The 18,021-nt window shown below is 42.0% G+C and overlaps 1 protein-coding gene across 1 annotated transcript in view; it reads right to left on the bottom strand.

The window, feature by feature from the left end:
- The window catches only part of tead3a (TEA domain family member 3 a), a 33,393-nt gene extending 16,045 nt beyond the window's left edge, over positions 1–17,348 (bottom strand). The window contains exon 1 of the mRNA XM_083640947.1: positions 17,217–17,348. Within this exon, the coding sequence (XP_083497073.1) occupies positions 17,217–17,223 (7 nt within the window). The 5' untranslated portion in view covers positions 17,224–17,348. The remainder of the gene's footprint in view (positions 1–17,216) is intronic.
- Positions 17,349–18,021: the final 673 nt, after the last annotated feature.

Here is an 18,021-nt window from a genome sequence, read left to right as displayed (position 1 = left end):
TGATTATTTCTCCACATTTCTTGTGACTAACGTTATGGGAAACGACAGTGTAGTCAGTAAACTAGTGCAATGTTTTGAGTTTTATCGGGCGTGCGCTGTGAAGAAGCGTGCGGGAGCATATCTCCAGCCACCATTTTCGGGATGAGCTGGAAAACTTCCGGTTAAAACTTTCAAAATAATGTTACTTAAACAAAAGTAAATAGCTTATTGATGCACGTTGGAGGAGAAAAAGTATTTCAACGAATGAAGCAGCAAACCTTGTATCAAAATACTCGTTGTGATGTTATATGGCGTGAATCTGTGGCTGTAACGCATTACTCAAAATAAATAAGGTTACGTTACAATAAGCGTTTTATTTTGAAAGCAACAAAGCGGATGACGTACTTGTACATTCTGGCTGACTTGACGCCCGTGCAGTTCATGCTGCCAGATCCACATGACGATGCGTGCGTAGATCTTAGACCATTTTTAAAGGGGTGGGGAGTGGGGCGAGTACCCGAACAGCAGAAACGTTACTCGAATACTGACGTTATGAACGAGTGCTCGAGTACCCGAGTACTTATCAATGAAAATCATCACTATATGGAGACATGAGGTCCATATGATAGCAGTGTTTATATGAATTGTGTATATTATGAATTATGTCATTTTAAGTTTTTGTCGCTGTGTGAGATTCTCACACAGCCTGTGTCAGAGTTAGCCTCGCTCCCTGGTCCAAAGCAGACAGACAAGTGGTAGGAGGATTGGATAGAAAGAGAAGAGAGTCATATGGTGAACAGACAGCCAACGAGTGGTCACTCACTACACACAGTAGTGCATGGTCAGCGGGTTGTTTCTCTGCCTCCCTCTCTCCCACCCTCACCTGATGAGTCGCTCCTCTCTGCTCTGACTCACTCTGCTCTGCTCTAACCACACTCACTCTGCTGCACATGTGAGAAGATGAGAATGAGAGGCTAAAGACAAGTGACCAAATCTGAGGACAATTTCACTGCGGTCATATTTACATCACACACATATGCACCACTAACATCATCATCATCATCATCATCAGTGATCATTTCTGGGTAGTGGGGCGATGCTGCTGGGAGTTAGGTCAGGCTTAGTCACATGACCTCTGTGGGTGTGGGTGTGTGTGTGTGTGTGGACTTACCAGAATTCCCCAACATCTACTGATGGGGATGACTCAGACAGACACAGAGGTCTACTCCAATTCCCAAAACTGAACACAAGCATTTTCACGGTCTGCAGGCGACCACAACCCCCCCAAAAATCACTCTATATCTAAAAAGAGTATAAGGACAAAGTACACTAAGCAAATAAGGCCTGGTCTAACAAGTTTGGTTATTGCCAAAAACGTAAATTTGTTACTAAAATACCATCATTAACACATTGACTGCCAGCCGTTTTTTTTTGCTGTAGGTAGCTTTTGCCAAGCCGTTTTTTTGAGGATTCTGGCTCATTTTACAAGAGCCGAGGATTCTTTTCTGCTTGGAGTTTGTCAACACAAAGTTCACAAAAGTACTAATAGAATGTGTGCTTTCTCTGTCTAAAAGAGTTAGTTTGTAGAGTTAGTAGTTATGTAGATATTAGCCGTTGAGTACAGCATGGTTTTAGCGTGTGAGACAGGAAGCTGAGATAATCGCAGTTTTGTGAAATTCAATCAAACACGCAGAACAGTCACTTTAACCATTTATTTTTGGCATCAGTGAGAGATCAGACATCCAAACAATATAGTTCCGAACGCCCTCTCCTTCAACTCCTCCCTCCGTGGGCGTGTCTAGTGGCTTTCAGCCTGCGTTTGTCACGAGTGCTCTGCTGCTGGGAGCCTGGCAGCAAGTTTGAGCAGCCTGCCTCCCTGGCAGCGAGTGTGGATACTGTAGGTCTCACTCGTCTCTTGGGTTTGAGAGCCCCGATGAAGCCCCGTGCGACTCTAGGCTTTATGCTGCCCACCATGGACAGTAGCCACACAGTCCGCAAGCGTCCCCGCCTACAGTATGAGAATGAGGCTCGTTCGTTTCTGACTGTAAAATCGCCAAGCCATTTCCTTGATTTCCTTCCTTGGAGGAAGCAGCCGCGGGAGGCGGCTGCTTTTGGTTGACTTTATATCTGTCGGGAGAGGACCGTCGCCACCTAGCTGGTCGGTAAAATAGATTACCGTAAATTCCGGACTATAAGACGCACCGGTGTATAAGCCGCGGGACCAAAATTGACTATTTTTTTCTTCTATAAGCCGCACCGGACTATAAGCCGCGGGTGTTTTGATGTTTAATTACCATATGAAAGGGTTCGTGCACAGAGAGGAATGTCGGGAAAGCGATGGCTGTTTGGGGAAGCTCCCATTTATTAACATTTCAACAAAACAAAACAAAAGTCAGGTCACTAATCCCCAGACAAAATCACACAACAATAGGCTATATGTGCAGCAAACCTGTAACCAGAGAAGTCAAGTCACTAATCCTCGTCTTCCTCTTCTTCCTGCGTACTGAAACCACCAAAGTCCTCATCTTCAGTGTCGGAAACGAACAGGTTCAGGGTGGCTTCGTCAACCACTCTCCTCTCTCCTTCAGGTGCCATGGCACGAGTCCGATACCTCACGAGTCCGACACCTCACGAGTCCGAAAAAAGAGGCTAACTTCCCCCAGACCCTAACCCAAAACCTAACCTCTCCCACCCCCACGCCTAAACCTAACATCCCCCAGACCCTAACCCAAAACCTAACCTCTCCCACCCCCACGCCTAAACCTAACCTCCCCCAGACCCTAACCCAAAACCATGAGGTGTCGGACTCGTGAGGTATCGGACTCATGAGGTATCGGACTAGGGGGCAGTCCCCGTGGCGGTGATCCTCTTCATCCCGCAGCAGTCCAGCGTTTTGGAACCCGTTGGTAATTGTGGATGTTTTCACACTCCTATAATATTCCGTGATCTTCCTTTGTGTGAATTCGCCGAAGTTTGTGATTTTCTCCTGGTAGTCGGGAGGGAGTTGTTCAGTAGTTCTCCCCCGGACGGACAGTCCCTTTTGCCCAGGTTACGCGCGGCTGCTCTGTTTGATCGGCGGCTGCTCTCTTTTAATGCGAGATTGACTGCTTTCAACTTGAAAGCTGCCTCGTGTTTCTGCCTACCTTCCCCATGGTAAGTGAGAGTGTTGCTTCTACTGCTCGTCTTGTTGTGAATATTCCTTGATCTTCCTTTGTGTGAATTCGCCGAAGTTTGTGATTTTCTCCTGGTAGTCGGGGGAGGGAGTTGTTGCCCGAGTGGCCGTTTGCTTACCGTAATTACCATATGTAAGTGGTCACGCACAGAGGGGATTGTCGGGAAGAGATGGCTGTTTGAGGAAGCTCCCATTTACCGTATTACAACATTTCAACAAAACAACATAACACAACACCACCGTTGTTTATTTTTACAGTGCACACAGTGTCCGCGGTGTGGTGAAAAGAGGGCAAGAGAGGAAATTAAAACAGAAGTGGATTTATAGTTAGAAAGAGTGCTAAAAAAGAGAGATTTTTTTTTTTTTTTTTTTTTTTTCTGAAAAAATCCATAGATAAGACGCACCGTTATATAAGCCGCAGGGGCCAAAAAACGGGAAAAAAGCCGCGGCTTATAGTCCGGAATTTACGGTATACACATTCAATACTTCCAATATCTCCATAGGAGACGCGGGGGGGCATTGATCCACGTAGCACCGTCAAAAAAAAATATATATATTTTTTGACGACTCAACTCGTCGGTGGCAGTGAACAGCTGGATTGTGTTTGACGACTCAACTCGTTGTTGGCAATTAACGTGTTAAAACAAGTAACCTCTATGTAGGACCAGATGATTTCCGCAAAATGGAAAAAACCGACGGAATCATGGAATTAATTTGGTAATAAAAAGTGAATCAACTGTAAAACATGGAATATTGCAGAATTTCCCATAATTTGGCGGAAATTTATAAAAGTAGGCCCATTGATCAAAGGTAAAAGTAGACCTAATTATTATAGTAACCTAAATTATTTCATAATACTAAAATAGGCCGAGAGAAATGATTACGTTTTCGATTGGGGTGTTTTGTGAGAGGGTTCGGTGTTGAATGGGACCCTTACGTCACCTCACAACTTCGTTTTCACGTTGAGAAACATGTGGAGGAGGCCATATATATATATATACTAACCATAAATTAAAAATAAAATGGAAAAAACTGAATTTGGAAATAAATAAAACTGATTTATTTGATATGGCCCTAAGCCTCTATGTTATGTGGGTCACCGTGCGAGTGGAAGAGCTGCTGAGCTGATCTGTCTGCTCCTCCTAACTTAAATGCAGGACAGACACGTGTGACATCATGGTGATAGCATAGATGGCATAGTTCAACAGGAAGAGGTAGGGTAAATGTAATCAATCCCGGAGGGTGTCCGTCCATGATCTTAGTCGCACCAGAATCTGCCATGTCAGTGATGTTGACGGACTGCATGTGCCCACGTCACTAAAGATTCCAACCTACGCTTACTTGCCCTGTAGAAAGTGTCTACTTAAACTAGCCCAGTCCTAATAGTAAGTGACATAAACTAGCCCAGTCCTAATAGTAAGTGACATAAACTAGCCCAGTCCTAATAGTAAGTGACATAATAAACTAGCCCAGTCCTAATAGTAAGTGACATAATAAACTAGCCCAGTCCTAATAGTAAGTAGGGATTTCCGGTTTGAAGGTATACCCCGGTTTGAAAAAGTCACGGTATCAAAACCACTAAGATTTGCCGTCATACCTTCTCCACGGTATCAGCTGTTTCCCCAAAACAACGTGCCGGTTGCTTGCAGAGTGCAGCTTACGCGGCCCCTCCCCCTTGCTGCATGCCTACCTAGACGCACAGTAGTGAGGAGCTGTGAGGAGCTGTCCTTGACTGTGTTTACAACCGTGTGTGTGATAAAGCAGGAGAACGCAAGGAAGGACCCCCCTGAACTTTCCCCCCATCTAAAAAGACGACGTCGGCTGTATGGGAATATTTCGGCTATTGTAAAATCACAGATGGCCATAGCCTCAACGCGAGACTCATCAGAATGACTGATGAGTCTCGCGTTGAGCCTAGGATGGCCAGGGCTTAGATCTGCGTGAGCACGACCCGTCGTTATTTGTCAAATTCAAGCTACATTAAAACGTTGTCTTGCTTCAACATACATCGCATTGGACATAAACTATTTCCACCCGCAGGTTTGAGGAGTAGCTAACAAACGTCAGATAAATACTCTCTATAGGCTAACGTTACCTACTGAGGCAGCTAACATGGCTAATTAGCTAGCTAACACCAGCTATCTTTCTCCTCTAAACTAACGTTAACGTTAGTTGACTGAGCGAACGTCGCTGTACAGCAGGTCGTTATCAAAACGTATTACACTGAAGAGAAGTAACATTAGAAAATGACGAAAGACTCCTCCAACCTGTCAGTGGAAAAGTATGCACAAACTTTGTGTGTGTGAGTGAGAGAGAGAGAGAGACAGAAACAGGGACAGAGGCTGTGTGTGTGTGTGTGTGAGGAAACAATAATTGTGTCCAGTGTTCACCCATTACAAAAGAGAAGCGTGTATTTGATATTATTATGATGTTTTAGTTTCACATAAAATTAATTAGATTAAATCGTTTACATTTATAAGTAAGAACAGTACTATATTAACATAGTATAATAACAAACTATATTAACACATACTTGCCAGTTAACTGTCATTACAGTTGGAGGTTACATTAACATGTTTTCTCAGTCCACAATTCAGCAAACTGTTAACACATTCACTGCCAGCCGTTTTTCAATACTGTAGTTAGCTTCTGCCAGAGGGGTTTTTTGAGGATTCTGGCTCATCTTTCAAGAGCCGAGGATTCGTTTCTGTTAGGATTTTGTGAACACACAATATCTCAAAAGAACTAATAGAATGTGTGCTTTCTCTGTCTAAAAGAGTTAGTTTGTAGAGTTAGTAGTTATGTAAGCATTAGCAGTTGAATACAGCATGGTTTCAGCTTCTGAAAATTTATTCTGAGATAAACGGCTTTTTGTGAAATTCGATAGAACAGTCACTTTAACCATTCATTTTTGGCATCAGTAAGACGTCAGACATCTAAACAATAGTTTTGAACAGTAATTTCCTCCATAACAGCAGGAAACACCCCTCTCCTTCAAACTCCTCCCTCCGTGTGTGTTCTTCTTGGCTGCAGCGAGCGTGTCTGTAACCTCGCGTCACCAGCTCACTGCTTTGCTGCTGCTGTGCCTGTCTGCTGGCGGCCGCTGGGCAAGTCTGGATGGGCTCGCTCGTTTCTTGGGGTTCTGAGAGCTTTGATGAAGCTTTTGCGATTCTGGTCTTATTTATGCTGCGTGTTTCAAAGTGTGTTCCACCCGTAATCTATTATGCAAATTTGCAAAACCCCACCGCCAGCTCCCAAGCGCGAAAGCGTTTTCGCCAATCCATTTTCATGAGAATGGCTTCCTCACACTGCTTTTTGCTTGCCTTCCTCTAGAATGGAGAGCACTGTCGCCACTTAGTGGGTCGGTGGAATGGGTTGTACACGTTCGGTGGCTCCAATATTTTTATAGGAGACGTGGGGGGCATTGATCCACGTAGCACCGCCAAAAAATTTTTTTTTTTTTTTTTGACGTCTCAACTCGTCATTGGCAGTCAACCGTTTGATTTTTTTTGACGAGTCAACTCGCCATTGGCAGTGAACGTGTTAAAAATAAAATACATTTTGTTCATTGGCATTTTTTACACATAAAGGTCCGCAATACCGCGATACCGTGAAACCGTGGTATTTTTGTCCAAGGTTATCATACCGTCAAAAACTCATACCGTTGCATCCCTAATAGTAAGTATGTAAACTAGTCCAGTCCTATAATAGTAAGTGACATAAACTAGTCCAGTCCTAATAGTAAGTATGTAAACTAGTCCGGTCCTAATAGTAAGTACCGTAAATTCCGGACTATAAGCCGTGGCTTTTTTCACGTTTTTTGGCCTTTTTTGCCCCCTGCGGCTTATATAACGGTGCGTCTTATCTATGGATTTTTCCAGCAAACGGCCACTCGGGAACCTCCAAAATCTATGGATGTTGGTATGAGGCAGAACGAGAGCAAGACAGACATTATGAGAGCGAGACCCTGATTGGATGATGTTGCAAAAAATGTGCCTCGCGACCTGATTGGAGCACTGTGCCACTACTCTCTCTCAGCCACTACGGTAAAACACCCTCCCTCGCTCCGGGGGGAAAAAGGCAGCGATTGAGCTTGAAAGACAGTCTGAATGAAATTGAATGTAACATTCCCAATTCTATGTATTACATTCTAAAAAACTAACAGCAACATTTTGGAAGGCTAAGCCACACAACTAGCTCGTTGTAATCTAACATCATGCTTCAAAAGATGGAGAACTGGCTGTGTTACGACGATGGCGGCGATTGAGCCTGAAAGCCATGTCTGAGACAGTAGCGAGACAGGAACAACAGCAGCAGCAGCAGCAAAGGATCATGCACAAACCCGAGACGAAAGGGACTGTCCGTCAGGGCGCGGACGACTGTGTCAGCAACTCCCTCCCGACTACCAGGAGAAAATTACAAACTTCGGCGAATTCACACAAAGAAAGATCAAGGAATATTCCATCGGACCGGAGCAGATCATAAATATGGATGAAGTGCCTTTGACGTTCGACCTGCCTCTCACTAGGACTGTTAACAAGAAAGGTGAATCGTCCATCACGTTGAGAACCACAGGTCACGAGAGAACGAATTTCACTTGTGTTCTTGGCTGCACAGCAGCTCCCGCCGATGGTGATTTTTAAGCATCTCACAATGTGTGATTTTGTCTGGGGATTAGTGACCTGACTTTTGTTTTGTTGAAATGTTAATAAATGGGAGCTTCCCCAAACAGCCATCTCTTTCCCGACAATCCCCTCTGTGCACGAAGCCTTACATATGGTAATTAAACATCAAAACACCCGCGGCTTATAGACCGGTGCGGCTTATAGAAGAAAAAAATAGTCACCTTTGAAGGTGCGGCTTATAGACCGGTGCGCCTTATAGTCCGGAATTTACGGTATGTAAACTAGTCCAGTCCTAATAGTAAGTATGTAAACTAGTCCAGTCCTAATAGTATGTAAACTAGTCCAGTCCTAATAGTAAGTGACATAAACTAGCCCAGTCCTAATAGTAAGTATGTAAACTAGCCCAGTCCTAATAGTAAGTATGTAAACTAGCCCAGTCCTAATAGTAAATATGTAAACTAGCCCAGTCCTAATAGTAAGTATGTAAACTAGCCCAGTCCTAATAGTAAATATGTAAACTAGCCCAGTCCTAATAGTATGTAAACTAGCCCAGTCCTAATAGTAAGTATGTAAACTAGCCCAGTCCTAATAGTAAATATGTAAACTAGCCCAGTCCTAATAGTAAGTATGTAAACTAGCCCAGTCCTAATAGTAAGTATGTAAACTAGCCCAGTCCTAATAGTAAGTATGTAAACTAGCCCAGTCCTAATAGTAAGTATGTAAACTAGCTAGGGATGCAGGGGTTAACCGGTTTGACTATTAACCGCGATTTAAAACGTCACGGTTATATAACCGCAGAGGCTCCGCTACACCGAGTGTTTTGTTTCACAACAGTCCGTCAGTTTAAACTCCCATGCGGCGCAGACGGCGCTGGAAGGAGAGGAACCTGTCTCTCTCGCTTCGTTTCCGCACGGACTATTTAGCGGAGGCACCAAACACAGGCAGCTGCCATGTCTCCCAGTAGTAGCCAGTCTGTAGCCTAGCCATCGATGCCAGCCCAACATAAATGTTGCAATACATGTCCCGCAAGGTTTCTGAGATTAGGGGAAAGTCTGAGCTGGTGTTACGTTAAACCAAACGTGGGGAAGAGGCAGCGGATTTGTTTAGCGTTAACATACAGTCATTGACGTTAACGTTAGCTGTTGTGGCTAATGTTAGCTAGCTGGCCATAGCCTAGCGTACATAGTTCCTCAAGCTTGTTGTGACCAAACATCCCCGCATTTAAAGCACTTCATGCTCCCAGCGCTGGCCTAAACCATAGAGAACCTCATGCTTTACACGAAAAGAAACATCAAGGGTTTGTGTCAACTCCAAAAGCAACCCGCTAACGTTACATGTAGGCCTAATAACGTGAAGCTAACGTAGCTAGCTGCTTGGCAGTCATGATCTGACTGAGACAAGGAAAACAAATGCGCACATTTACATAACAAACACCAGTCAACACCACAGAGTGTCCTTTCTTTAATCCAGAGGGAGCATTTTCCAGTAAAAAGTGAAACGACACATGATGGCTTATAGTGAGGCTTTCCATGCCTGCCCCATCATCACTTCAATAGAACTGACCCCAATGCAAAATTCATTTCAGACGGCACATTTAGTTGCCAGTAACATGCCAATAAGAGTCTAAGTTACTATGCCTTTTGTGTTTTTTTCTGCAGACTAAGCAGCTATAGGCTTTCGCTTCTATAAAATAATAATAAAATATTTTTTGTATTATATATATATATATATATATTATATATATTATATCAGAAATGTTGTTTGTTTTATGTTCACAATAGTGATGTCAGTTAGATTTGATTAGGTCAGAGCCATGGAATATTAAATCATCCATCTTTGCTCACTACATCTGCCCTTTCTTCTTTTTTTAATCCCAGGTGTGCATAAAATACAGGTTAAGAACTTATTTTTTTAAATACAAAAATGTGAAAAAAGTAACAATAGTATGTTTAACGTATCGGTTATTGGCCAGGAGAATATTTATCGGTTAGCGTAGGCCTATACTATCGGCTGTAAAAATCCATATCGTGCATTAGTATTCCGGAAGGCAGCAACTGTTAAGATTGTGGGGGAAATACAATAAAACCTCTATTTAGAGAATGCTCATGTGATTTTTATACGTCCATAACAATAATCGTGAAACCGTGATAATCGTGGTTTTTTCTCAGACTATAATCGTGGATCAAAAAAAATAATCGTTGCATCCCTAAAACTAGCCCAGTCCTAATAGTAAGTATGTAAACTAGCCCAGTCCTAATAGTATGTAAACTAGCCCAGTCCTAATAGTAAGTATGTAAACTAGCCCAGTCCTAATAGTAAATATGTAAACTAGCCCAGTCCTAATAGTAAGTATGTAAACTAGCCCAGTCCTAATAGTAAGTATGTAAACTAGTCCAGTCCTAATAGTATGTAAACTAGTCCAGTCCTATAATAGTAAGTGACATAAACTAGCCCAGTCCTAATAGTAAGTATGTAAACTAGCCCAGTCCTAATAGTAAGTATGTAAACTAGCCCAGTCCTAATAGTAAATATGTAAACTAGCCCAGTCCTAATAGTAAGTATGTAAACTAGCCCAGTCCTAATAGTAAATATGTAAACTAGCCCAGTCCTAATAGTATGTAAACTAGCCCAGTCCTAATAGTAAGTATGTAAACTAGTCCAGTCCTAATAGTAAATGACATAAACTAGCCCAGTCCTAATAGTAAGTATGTAAACTAGCCCAGTCCTAATAGTAAGTATGTAAACTAGCCCAGTCCTAATAGTAAGTATGTAAACTAGTCCAGTCCTAATAGTAAGTGACATAAACTAGCCCAGTCCTAATAGTAAGTATGTAAACTAGTCCAGTCCTAATAGTAAGTGACATAAACTAGCCCAGTCCTAATAGTATGTAAACTAGCCCAGTCCTAATAGTATGTAAACTAGCCCAGTCCTAATAGTAAGTATGTAAACTAGTCCAGTCCTAATAGTAAGTGACATAAACTAGCCCAGTCCTAATAGTAAGTATGTAAACTAGTCCAGTCCTAATAGTAAGTGACATAAACTAGCCCAGTCCTAATAGTATGTAAACTAGCCCAGTCCTAATAGTATGTAAACTAGCCCAGTCCTAATAGTAAGTATGTAAACTAGTCCAGTCCTAATAGTAAGTGACATAAACTAGCCCAGTTCTAATAGGAAGTATGTAAACTAGCCCAGTCCTAATAGTAAGTATGTAAACTAGCCCAGTCCTAATAGTAAGTATGTAAACTAGCCCAGTCCTAATAGTAAGTATGTAAACTAGCCCAGTCCTAATAGTAAATATGTAAACTAGCCCAGTCCTAATAGTAAGTATGTAAACTAGCCCAGTCCTAATAGTAAGTATGTAAACTAGCCCAGTCCTAATAGTAAGTATGTAAACTAGCCCAGTCCTAATAGTAAGTATGTAAACTAGCCCAGTCCTAATAGTAAGTATGTAAACTAGCCCAGTCCTAATAGTAAGTATGTAAACTAGCCCAGTCCTAATAGTAAGTATGTAAACTAGCCCAGTCCTAATAGTAAGTATGTAAACTAGCCCAGTCCTAATAGTAAGTATGTAAACTAGCCCAGTCCTAATAGTAAATATGTAAACTAGCCCAGTCCTAATAGTATGTAAACTAGCCCAGTCCTAATAGTAAGTATGTAAACTAGCCCAGTCCTAATAGTAAATATGTAAACTAGCCCAGTCCTAATAGTAAGTATGTAAACTAGCCCAGTCCTAATAGTAAGTATGTAAACTAGTCCAGTCCTAATAGTATGTAAACTAGTCCAGTCCTATAATAGTAAGTGACATAAACTAGCCCAGTCCTAATAGTAAGTATGTAAACTAGCCCAGTCCTAATAGTAAGTATGTAAACTAGCCCAGTCCTAATAGTAAATATGTAAACTAGCCCAGTCCTAATAGTAAGTATGTAAACTAGCCCAGTCCTAATAGTAAATATGTAAACTAGCCCAGTCCTAATAGTAAATATGTAAACTAGCCCAGTCCTAATAGTATGTAAACTAGCCCAGTCCTAATAGTAAGTATGTAAACTAGTCCAGTCCTAATAGTAAATGACATAAACTAGCCCAGTCCTAATAGTAAGTATGTAAACTAGCCCAGTCCTAATAGTAAGTATGTAAACTAGCCCAGTCCTAATAGTAAGTATGTAAACTAGTCCAGTCCTAATAGTAAGTGACATAAACTAGCCCAGTCCTAATAGTAAGTATGTAAACTAGTCCAGTCCTAATAGTAAGTGACATAAACTAGCCCAGTCCTAATAGTATGTAAACTAGCCCAGTCCTAATAGTATGTAAACTAGCCCAGTCCTAATAGTAAGTATGTAAACTAGTCCAGTCCTAATAGTAAGTATGTAAACTAGCCCAGTCCTAATAGTAAGTATGTAAACTAGCCCAGTCCTAATAGTAAATATGTAAACTAGCCCAGTCCTAATAGTAAGTATGTAAACTAGCCCAGTCCTAATAGTAAATATGTAAACTAGCCCAGTCCTAATAGTATGTAAACTAGCCCAGTCCTAATAGTAAGTATGTAAACTAGTCCAGTCCTAATAGTAAGTGACATAAACTAGCCCAGTTCTAATAGGAAGTATGTAAACTAGCCCAGTCATAATAGTTTATCATGCCTTTTCGGGCATGATAAACAAATGTAAATTGATTGTGAATTTGATGTCTATTGTATGCTGTGAATTCCAATTGACTATGATTGTTTGGCACTTGTTGCCTATATTTATTTTATTTTTTTGTTTTGTTTTCTGTTTTTACCATGTTCAAAAAAAAAAAAATCTAAATCTAATAGTAAGTATGTAAACTAGCCCAGTCCTAATAGTAAGTATGTAAACTAGTCCAGTCCTAATAGTATGTAAACTAGCCCAGTCCTAATAGTAAGTGACATAAACTAGTCCAGTCATGTAAACTAGTCCGGTCCTAATAGTAAGTATGTAAACTAGTCCGGTCCTAATAGTAAGTATGTAAACTAGTCCAGTCCTAATAGTAAGTATGTAAACTAGTCCAGTCCTAATAGTAAGTATGTAAACTAGTCCAGTCCTAATAGTAAGTGACATAAACTAGCCCAGTCCTAATAGTAAGTATGTAAACTAGCCCAGTCCTAATAGTAAGTATGTAAACTAGTCCAGTCCTAATAGTAAGTATGTAAACTAGTCCAGTCCTAATAGTAACATATGTAGACAATCTTCTTCTTCTCAACTTCAGCCCCTTGGCCATGAGATTAAGTAGGCCCACACCAATAAAAAGATCATCCTATGATGTAGTCCTGTAACAACAATTACATATCAGATATTGTCCTGAAAACTAATCATCATTAGCAGGCTGTGTGTTAATGTGAGTGTTGTTATGTTTAAACTAAAGTGTGGTTGTAGTTTGTTCACGTTGCTCTTGGCTTATGGTCAGAGAAGAGGAGGAGGAGGAGGGAGGGGAGGTGGTCAACACAGTGAGCCCACACTTCCACAAAAGGAGAAAATGCCGCAACGCTGAAACAAACCTTCCCTTTCTGTCGCATGGGATCACATATCCTGTCTCCCCTCTCTCACCACACACACACACAGCGCACACACACACACACACACACACACACACACAGCACAGGCTGCTGCACGCAGGAATGTCATCCCTCAGCCAGAAGAAGTATGCCTGGAATGTTGGCCACTAGCCAAGGCCTGCAATACACGGTAGGAAAATACGGTCAAAATACACCAAAGCTCTACTCACAGATCCTGAACTGGCCCTGTGCGTGTGTGTGTGTGTGTGTGTGTGTGGGCGTGCACGCACTCCAAAACTGGTTCTGCAGTCCAGTCCAGTCAGCCAATCTGAACCAGTCTTTACGCAATTAACCCCCCCCCCCCCTCCCCCCAGGGCCACCAAGCTGCTCCTCTGAATGATGCAGTCACCTGACATGTCAACCCTAACCTGGTGGGCTTGCTGTAACCTTTGACCCCCCTGCAGTGCAGCCGAATGCCCTCTGACCTCACAGATAATGGTCCCGTCCCCAAAATATCCGCTGGCAGATCGTCTAGAGGCACAAAGGGGATCTGAACCAGGTGGATCACTGATATGACCCACTGGGCTCCAAAGTACACTCTGGGGATCACCAGAGGTGTCTGAGGGAGCTCCAGGGGATCCCACGCAACTAGGTCTAGTTTCATTTCACTAGGGCTGGGGATTGGCAAGGCCCGCACGATACGACACATATCACGATACGATTGTATCACGATACATTGCGAAACAATACAATACATATTGCAATATATTGCAATACTCTACATAATTTACTGGAAAAAAAATAAAATAAGAGCTGAAAATACAACTCACTGTGTACCACCCAGGTAGTGTAATAATATGTACATCACTTTATATTGATAACTTAGTGGACAAATTGAGTCAAAACTACTAGTGTTGAGTGTCTTACTGAACGTACTGAAATAAAAAAATATTCTTATTGTGACACTGAACACACGGCTGTGCAAAAAAAATCGATATGGCGATATATCACAATATTTTTCAGAAATATCGATAAGAGTATTGCAGAAAAAAATTATCGAGATATATTTTGCTCTATCGATTTTATTGCACAGCCCTAAATTTCACACTTGTAAAACTCATTCTAAGTTGACCCGGACGAGGAGAGAGAAAGAGAAGAAAAGTAGAGTCGATTTAACTCGCTAACATGAAGTTAGATCGATTTTACATTCACAATGTATTCTCTATTGACGTTCAAGCAAGGCCAACTAATTATTATGAATATGAATTATATATCGTGAAATAATAATGTTCCAGCTAATGTTAGCTAGGTACCGTCAAACGAACTCAGTGAATCACAACACCGGTAATGTTACTTGGATAAATGCCGGTAGAATAATTTGCCAATGATGTTTGTGGGCCAGGAAGACGATGCTGTCAACAGGGAAGCCTGTTCACCAGAATTCCTGCTGCAGCCTGAAAATCCTGTATTGCGAGAATGGCCGTCTCACAAGCCTGGATGGAGCACTTCAGGTCAAATGTGAAAGTCACAATTATTAGGGAGAACGATTCTGCAGAACTGAGGAACCCAGATGAATGTTGTCCCGCGGTCTGTGTTTCATGTCAGGGTTCCCACACCTTCCTCAACATCAAATTCAAAGAACTTTCAAGGAGCTTTTCCTTAAAGCAGCTACGAGCAAGATTTTCGATTGTTATTAAACAGTATAATTACAATATTGATGCATCACATCTTACCTATAATAGTAGCTGAGACCAAAGCCGTGTGAATCGGAGATTGCTCTCTTGACGATTATTAAGTCTGTGTCTGTCTAAACTCGCGTCACCAGGGGGCTCTCTCTCTTACCGCCGGACTGGATAAACCCGGAAGTGAAACGCAGCTGCCTGCCTTCTCCCGTTCGCGCTGCCTAGCAACATACCATAAACAAGGAAAAACGCCATGCATACTCTCGCGAACATCTCTCGTTAAATTCTAACAGGTTTTTTGGAAGTTATTTTGTGGTTATGGCCGAAGTGGCTGCTGCAAACCGTTTCATTTCACTTCCTGATCTTCCCTGGCCACAGACAGACTAACACTGGCCGATTCACTCGGGGTTCAAGCGAGACTACTCTGCGTTGGTCTCGTCGACTATTAGAGGTAAGATGTGATGCATTGATATTAAATTGATACTGTTTAATAACAATTGAAAATCTTGCTCGTAGCTGCTTTAAATTCAAGGAGCCAACACGGCAGAGTTTGAGACATGGATCAAGGTGAATTACTGTTACAACAACAATCAGATTTTTTTTATGATGAGAACTAGCAGAAGCTCACAGACAATTAAAAATAGAGGCTGTGCTGTGTTAGTGATGGCAGACTCTGGTGGTCTCTTGTCTTCTCAGCACAGCACAAATATATACTGTGGAGACACAATGCTACCCTAAATTCAAGCACTTTCAAGTAGGGCTGTGACTCTTCACTGGCCTCACGATTCGATTACGATTCATCCGTCAACGATTCGATTCGATGATGCATCCCGATACAGCTCAAAGTATCGCAGCTCCACGTATCAAATCCTCAATTTTCTGTGTTATTACTGCACATGGCTACTTTTTCATCAATTAATACAAGCAGTCAGATAAATATCAACTCCCTTTTTTTACTTAGAAAGTGCTTTAAAATCTGAATGTCAACAGAAATTTAAACATAAACGATTCAACGATTCATCTGTCAACGATTTCGATTCACACGTCCGCATCGCGATGCATCGATTACACGATTAATTCAAGGCCCCGCCCATGTCTATTTTCACAAACTTTTACGTCCTTTTTTTCCTTCAAATTCACAAACTTTCAAAGATTTCAAGGAGCCCTGGGAACCCTGTATGTGTTTCAGGATATTATGGACTAGCTTCACCATAATGCGGAAACGGGTATCCTGATGAATGGGGACAGTTCTACCTTTGCCAGAGCCAGCTGGCGGCCATTTGCCCATCTTCAATGTGAACTGCGAGAGAGACTTCTCAACTATGAATAGGGTAAGACATTAATAGTGATATCTCTGAAATCAGAGATTGTTTGTTTTCTCTCCTCTCCCACACCCCACACTCTCAGCCAGGCTGAGGCTAACGCAGCGCCCTCTGTAAGTAGTGGGTCAAAGAAGCATTATGTATGAATACATATGTTGTTGTAAATATGTAAATAAATATAGTGAAGAAGATAATTCCCCACACACAGCCAGTAAGAATGATCAGGTGCTGGTCGGTCGCAGGTACGCATCATGAATCAAGATGAAAACTTAACTACACGCACACACTGGAATGACTTTACTGTGATTTATAAATCACTGATTTATAAAATCACAGTAATCACAGTAAATTCATTCCAGTGTGCGGTGGTTAATGTTTATCTTGATTCATGACATGTAAATAAATATGTTCTAAAGTTTGTTTTGCAGTCATTTGTACTTTATTTCTTTTTTTTTTTAATTACCTATTGAATTACCGTAGTCGGACCGCTGGCATACTACGCACTCACCACCCGGGCAGGTACAACAAAATAATTTGCCCCCACTCCAAAAAAAAACTTGCAAAAGTGCAAAGGCACCGTTTTTTTATTATAATCTTGTCGAGTCAAGAAATCTTTGTGAAATCATTTTAAAATGAGTGGCTAAAATGCAATTTCCTCAGCATGGGAAGTGCTAATACTCCAGACAGGGAAAGGTCCAGAGAGAAATCACTATAAGAGTTTCTGGACCTTCTATACAAGTATCTCAGCATTTACGTAGGCCTACACTGGATTTACAGCAGACATGTAGGCCTACACTTTATTTACAGAAGACATGTAGGCCTGGCCTACACTTTGTGGACTTTGAACTAAGAAAAGACAAGAGATAAAGGGAGGGTTGTGTCAATCAATCAGTGTGTTCGGGACAATGGGACAATGTGATTCCTCCTCACCATACATCTTGCCCTCGTCTGAAAGGATGATCTTCCTCCTCCCGCAGGGCGGGTAGATGGCCAGAGCTTCCTGAAAGCTCTGCTCGATGTCGGGGCTCCACACGCCCTCGGGGTCCCCGTCCAAGGCCCGGTCCGGCCCCTCCGTGAGCCCCCCCTCCCCGTTGGCGGCACCATCCTCCTGCGCCCCGTCAGGGCTGCCACGGCAACTCCACTCCGACGCAATGATGACGGCTCCGGGCCACAACACACCTAATGGACACAGAGGAGATTTTGTTTTATTATATTATTTTGTGGAAAGACATATTGTATGACAGAAAAGAAGGTAGAGATTGTCACAGTGTTTCCCCTACCATTCTACAGGCCGCCCCACCAGGCCAGTATTTTTTTTTGCAAAAAACGGAAAAAAAAGCAAAAATATATATATATATATATATATATATAATATTTTTTTTCTTCTTTTTTCTCTTTTTTTCTGCTCTCCCCAAAATGTCAATAAACCTTTATGGCATATTATTACAATACAACAATACTGTTGTTGACAGTGTTGACAGTAATAGAGGATGCCAAATCATTCAAAAATAATAAGCATTTTGCTTTGCATTGTGCCAGCGTGCAGCGCTGTTCAAAAACGTGTCAACGTGTGTCGTTGCCTGGGAAACGCACATCCCATAATACAACTGTTCGCATCGCATCCCATAATAGTATGATGATACTTGGGATGCCATTGCGAACATAGATGCGAACAGGTTAGCTAAAAGTTTAGCGTCGCCAGCGAGGAGCCCCCACGGTTGGGATCCGGGTACGT

The sequence above is a fragment of the Poromitra crassiceps genome (assembly GCF_964638095.1).
Source record: "Poromitra crassiceps genome assembly, chromosome: 8".
NCBI lineage: Eukaryota > Metazoa > Chordata > Actinopteri > Beryciformes > Melamphaidae > Poromitra > Poromitra crassiceps.
This window is presented reverse-complemented; position numbering and strand designations above follow the sequence as displayed.